At 53.2% G+C, this 6,000-nt stretch overlaps 1 protein-coding gene across 1 annotated transcript in view; it reads right to left on the minus strand.

The window, feature by feature from the left end:
• MROH1 (maestro heat like repeat family member 1) overlaps positions 1–1,456 on the minus strand; it is a 44,434-nt gene extending 42,978 nt beyond the window's left edge. Inside the window, 4 exon segments of the mRNA XM_077758123.1 lie at positions 342–440; positions 611–773; positions 1,169–1,300; positions 1,445–1,456. Of these exon segments, the coding sequence (XP_077614249.1) occupies positions 342–440; positions 611–773; positions 1,169–1,300; positions 1,445–1,456 (406 nt within the window).
• Positions 1,457–6,000: the final 4,544 nt, after the last annotated feature.

The raw sequence follows: 6,000 nt of genomic DNA on the forward strand, positions 1-6,000 counted from the left end.
GGGCCCGACCGTGAGGAGCCATCCCCCAGCCCCCCAGCCCCGCACGGTGCACAGCCCCCGCACTGAGGCACCGCCCTCTGGGTGCACACAGGGCAGTAGACACGGGAGGGAGGGGAGTAAAGACCCCTTTCAGAGATGCCCAACACGGAGCCGGGAGAGACACAGGAAGTCTCTGCGGCTTGTCTCTTCCCGACCCCCCAGAAGTGTCCGAGCCTCGGGGGGCTGCACCATGGTCTGCAGTCATGCTAGGCCCTCCTCCACAGCCTAGAGAACTCAGGACCCTCCCCAAACCCAAGTGGTGGGAGGCAGCACCCAGACCCTGCCCCAGGACCCCATCTTACCAGAGCAGAAGACCACCCTCATCGTATCGTGCTTGGCCATGCCCAGCATGGGCAACATGGTGCTCAGGATGGGTGTCAGGAAGGGCACCATGCCGAACACTGCAAAAGGTGGGGGCGGTGTCAGGGAGCCTCTGCCTGGCCCGGCCTCGGTGCACCCGCCCCGTGCCCTGGGGAGAGGCACGGGGTCCCGGGGCTGTGTGGGCAAGCGGTGGAGAGGCCCTCCCAACTCGCTCCGGAACGCCGGTGGGGACAGGCCACGCGCTGCCTACCGTTGGAGGCCGCGAGGTTGGCGAGGGTCTGCACGACGAAGTAGTGCGGCAGGGCCCCCGGCTGGAACTTGCTCAGCACCTCCTCCATCACCTTGCCGATGAACTGCTTCCCAACAGCCACCAGGACGTTGCTCGCAGCCTGCTGCCAGTCACACACCAATTCCTGTACCCACCCCCCCCGCCAAAACATGCACTGATGTCCTGATCAAACAAAGGACACAGGGACTTCACCCTGAAAGTGCCCAAGAGGCAACAACGAGACAGTGTGCCCTGTTCTCAGGCTCCCGGTGAGCGCGCGCGCGAGAACTCTCCCAAGGCCCTCCCGCCCAGGAACAACACCTGCCACCCCCACCCGCAAGGAAAGGAAGTGCTTTCCTGAGCCCGGCACCGCCCCGCACGCGGCCCTGAGAGCTGCGCAAGTCTCTCTCCGCTTCAGCTCCACCTCTAAACTTACAGGTGGGCCTCCCCACCCCAGCAGGGCAGCCACGTTCCTGATGTGCTTGGGCAAAAGTCCTAGGGAAGGAGTTCCCTCCCCAAGCAGGCAGGTGCCCCCCATACCTTCACCCTGGTCATCTCGCTGGAGGCCAAGAAGATGACAGCCCTGGCCATGTCCTTGTCCAGCTCACTGAGGTGACTGCTCACAACTGTCTCCATGGCCCTCAGGATCATCGTCCGGTAAGGATGTGCCAACTGAGCAGAGAAACCAATGAGGAAGGTCCTGGAAGGTGAGCCCATGCACTCTGGCAACCTACTGACACCTCCTGCTTTCTCTATAGGGCCGCCTCAAATCACAGTCACCCCTGGCTGCGCCAGCATGGGAAGACAGGGGCACACCTGGCCATCCATGTTGCCCCCAGGCTCTCAGGACCTCGCACGGGAAAGGACCGTGAGAAGCAGGCCTGGGCACGGGATCTCAGCAGGGGCCAAGTGTCTGTGTAAGATCCGTGGTGAGCAGATGGTGCTAGGGCCGGGGTCTCCTGGCCTGAAGCTCTCCTGCCCCGAGGGGTCCTATCACAGCAGAGTCCTCTGCCACCAGGAAGTTCTGGGGCTCCCCAGTGAGACCCGTCAGGGGAGACAGCTTGGCAGGCCCTGTCCTCACTGGGGCGTGGCCTGCCTCCAGGGCACCTTGTCTGTCACACCCCTCCCCAAGCTTCTGCACTTGCCTCAAAGTGCAGAGGCTGGAATGTAAAATGACAGCACTGCCCGCCCTGTCCTACGCTCTCTCCCCTGCCCTCTCTCTCTCTCCAGACACAGTCCTCATCGGCACGTGGCAGCTGTGACCCCACCCGGCACTCATCCTCACCTTAACTGAGGATGTGCGGGGACGCCTGGTCGGGGGGAGGGGTTCAGGGCAAGGAAGCCAAGGCGCCTCAATGCGAGGACAGACTGCAGCAGAGGTGAGGTGAGCAGAGCACAGAGCCTCTCTGGCAGGCCAGGAGCCCCAGGGCACTCAGAGAGCCGAGGGGAGGGCAAGTAACACGCAGGAGGCAGGAAGGACCAAACTGGCCTTTCTGTGAGGACCTCCCGCCCCCAGGAATGGAGCATCCAGGTGGAGGGGGGCCCGGCACGCTCTCCAGCAGGTGGTGCCCAGGTGTGCGCTGGGACGGGACTGAGCCTGGGCGACCAGAGGAAAGGTGGCCAGAAAGAAAGGCAACTTGGGCTGGTGGAGGGAGCTCTGTAAAAGCAGGGGCTCCTCCCACGGAGGCCACAGCGGCCTCCTGCACCGCGGGGCCCACTGATGGATGCAGTTTTTATTCCTGAGAAGAGCCGACTCAGGTGGGAGGCAGCTCTCGATTGACTAACAGATCGCATGAAACCTGCTGTGGTCTCCTTGGGGAAAGCTCCAGGTTTAGGTTTTGTTCCCTGGGTAAGAAATTGTGTGAAAATTCACTTGACTGTATACACGAAGGTTTATTCCCAGGCTCTTGATTCTTTTCCATTCATCCCTACGCCCATCCCTACCCGGTCTCTACTCCGTCCCTACCCAGTCCCTATGCCTGTCTTTACACCCGTCCCTACAGCCGCCTCTCTGCTGGTCTCCACCCCAGTGCTTGTCCCAGTGGTTCAGCAGTAAGTCTCGAAGAGTCAACAAGTCCCCAGCTTTGCCATTTTCAAGGCTGCCTTGGCTATTCAGGGTCCCTTGAGATTCTGTGTGACTTTTAGGATGGCTTTTTCTATTTCTGCAAAAACCATCCCTGAGACTTTGATAGGGATTGCAACAGTTGCTTATTTTTATTTTTATTTAAAAAAAAAGTTTTTATTAATTTCTGAGAGAGAGAGAGCATGAGAAGGGGAGGGTCAGGGAGAGGGAGACACAGAATCCAGAACAGGCTTCTTGTGCTTGCAGCTCAGAGCCTGACACAGGGCTCAAACCCACGAACCGTGAGATCATGGCCTGAGCCGAAGCCAGACGCTTAACCGACTGAGCCCCCCAGGCGCCCCTGCTGCTTATTTTTAAAGAGAAGGGTTTTCCACNCGAACAGTAAGATCATGAAGTCGGATGCTTAACCGGCTGAGCCACACAGGCATCCCAAAAAAGATTTTATTTTTAAGTAATCTCTACACCCAACATGAGGCTCAAACTCACAACCCCAAGATCAAGAGTCACGTGCTCCACCAACTGAGCCGGCCAGGTGCCCCAAAGATGCAAGTTTTAAAAAGCATACATCGACAAGAGCACTAGAAAACAAGATCAAATTAGCAGACCAGAAATTTCCAGGAATCCCAGGCAGAGAGAAAGCAGAAGGAGAAGACGCTGGTTCAAAGATGCTGGCATCAGCCAGGTGTTCCCCCTTTCTTCCTGGAAAGCATCTACAGTAACAAGGAAAACAAGAAATAGAAACACACATTTCATTTGTGGCAGAGCAAGAAGGCAGCAAACATCCCCAAACCCCAAAGGATGAAGGGCTAAAAAGTGGCAGCCATCAGACAGGGTATGAAGTACGCTGGCGGCAGGTTCCAGAAAGAGTCCAAAGATACTTCTCAAAGGTGGTGGCCACACATGCTCAGACAGAAGCCAAATCCTGACGCCTAGACCTGGTCTGCATCTACAAGGCAAGCGGCTGTCCCCCGAGGGGACGCGGCTGCCTGTCTCCACTACCCGGGAAGAAACAGGGTTAAAGCAACTCAAATTCCACCAAGTTCGGAACACTCTTCCTGCAAGTGCAAAAGGCCACGTGCACCCAACTCAACAGGCCAATTTGCCCTCCTGACCAAAACAACTAACAAGCTGCACAAAACACATGAAACTGTAGTTCTCAGGGTGACAGGCGCCAGGAAATGAAGGACAAGAGCCCTGCAGTCACTCAGGCTCACGGCCCGGAGGGCGCGTCCAGGCTGAGGAGGGCTCACCAGCGCCCAGCAACAGCCCTGAGTTGAGACAGACTGGGGGTATCTTAGGGGACTAGGTCCTGCCAGCTTGTAGACTCTACTACCAGAGACCTGCAGAGGGTCCTTGGTCACTCTGGGGACTTACTGGTCAGTGCTGGGAAGCAGAGTAATGTCCCCAAAGATGCCTATGCCCGGAACCCGTGAATATGTTACCTTACATGTCAAAAGGGACTCGGCAGCTGGGATTACGGGCACAGACCCCGAGGTGGGGGACTGCCCTGGCTCATGGGGGTGAGACTACCCAAAGCATGTAGTCCTCAAACTGCAGAGAACCCTTCCCAGCTGGGTCCCAGGACATGGAAGGGGTGGGGAGGAGAAATTCGAAGTGTGAGAAGGACTCCGCCCACCCTGGCTGCCTTTAAAGACAGAGGAAGGAGGCTCTGGACCACGTGATTCGGGTGGCCTCTAGAAGCCAGACGTGTCCCTTAGTGTACACCCGGCAAGGAAACAGGGACTTCAGTCCTACAGCCACAATGAACCAATTCTGCCAGGAAACAGAGTCTCTCCGGAGACCCCGGCAAGGGGCATAGCCCTGCCGACTCTAGACAAAAGTCCTCGAGAACCCTAGGGTTATGAATAGATACCACTGAAGGCACGGAGTTCATGGTAATTTATTAGAGCAGCAATAGAAAACTAATTCGAGCACCATGTTTGAGAAAAAACTACCAAAGCCAGGGAAAGAACTACCTGAAAAGATTAGCAGCAACAACCCCCAGAACTCACAACAGACCGGGATGGGGCTGTTCCCAGCAGCCAGGGGGGAAAACATCAAAATTCACAGAGTACTGGGAAGAGCATTCAAAAGGGTTTTGTCTTGATAAAAAAAATAAAATAAAATTAGCCACAGGCTGAACACTGTCTGGTCTCACCTAACAAAGTTGAAAGTAAGACCTGAAGGGGCCGTCTGGGTGGCTCAGCCAGTTAAGCATCTGACTCTTGATGTTGGCTCAGGCCAGGATCCCACGGTACAGATCTAGCTCCACATCGGGCTCTGTGCTAACAGCGTGCAGCCTGCTTGGGATTCTCTCTCCCTCTCTCTTTGCTCCTCCCAGGTGCACACACCCTCGGTCTCAAAATAAATAGCCTTTTTTTTTTTTTTTAAAGTTTAAAAGTAATACCTGGGTGGCTCAGTCAGTTGAGCATCCAACTTCAGCTTATGCTTCGTGAGTCTGAGCCCCACATCGGGCTCTCTGCCGTCAGCTTGGGGCCCACTTCAGATCCTCTGTCTCCCTTTCTCTCTGCCCCTCCCCAACTCAAGCTTGCTCTCTATATATGTCTTTCTCTCTCAAAAAATAAATAAATATTAAAAAAAAAAGTAAGACCTGAAAAGATAAAATTGTTCTCGAGTTAGCTACATCTCAGCAAAGTTCAAGAATAATACTAGGAGCACAAAAATACCTATCACCAACAAGGTAAAAATAACAATGTCTGACATCCAATAAAAAATTACCTAGCATGCAAAGAGGAAAAAAACCAACAACAACCCACAATGAGAATGAATCAATCAATACAAACTGATCTAGAAATGGTGCAGAAGAATCAGTAGACAAGGATGGTTAGACAGTTATTCTAACTGTATTTCACAAGAAGCCACAGGAAAGACTGCATATGTTAACATGAAGAGGTTAAAGTAAAAGGGTGGGAAAAGAAAAATGAGGCTGACCCTAGTTATAAGAAAGCTGGGGTAACTATATTAATATTAGAGTAATATGTTAATATGTTACTATAGTAATATATCAAATAATATATTTTAAAATATGTTAAATAACATACTATTTTACTATAGTAATATATTAATATTAGACATAACAATCCTAAACATTTACATGCCTAATAACAGAACTTGAAAACACACAAAGCCAAAACTAATAGTAATGCAAAATGAAATAGAAATTATAGGAAAGATTTCTCTATAACTGACAAAACAACTCTACAGATAATCAGTGAGGGTACAGAAGACTTGAACAACAAATACTGTCAGCCAACTTGACCTAAGTAGT

This window comes from Crocuta crocuta, unplaced genomic scaffold (genome assembly GCF_008692635.1).
Source record: "Crocuta crocuta isolate KB4526 unplaced genomic scaffold, BGI_CrCroc_1.0 scaffold327, whole genome shotgun sequence".
Classification (NCBI taxonomy): domain Eukaryota; kingdom Metazoa; phylum Chordata; class Mammalia; order Carnivora; family Hyaenidae; genus Crocuta; species Crocuta crocuta.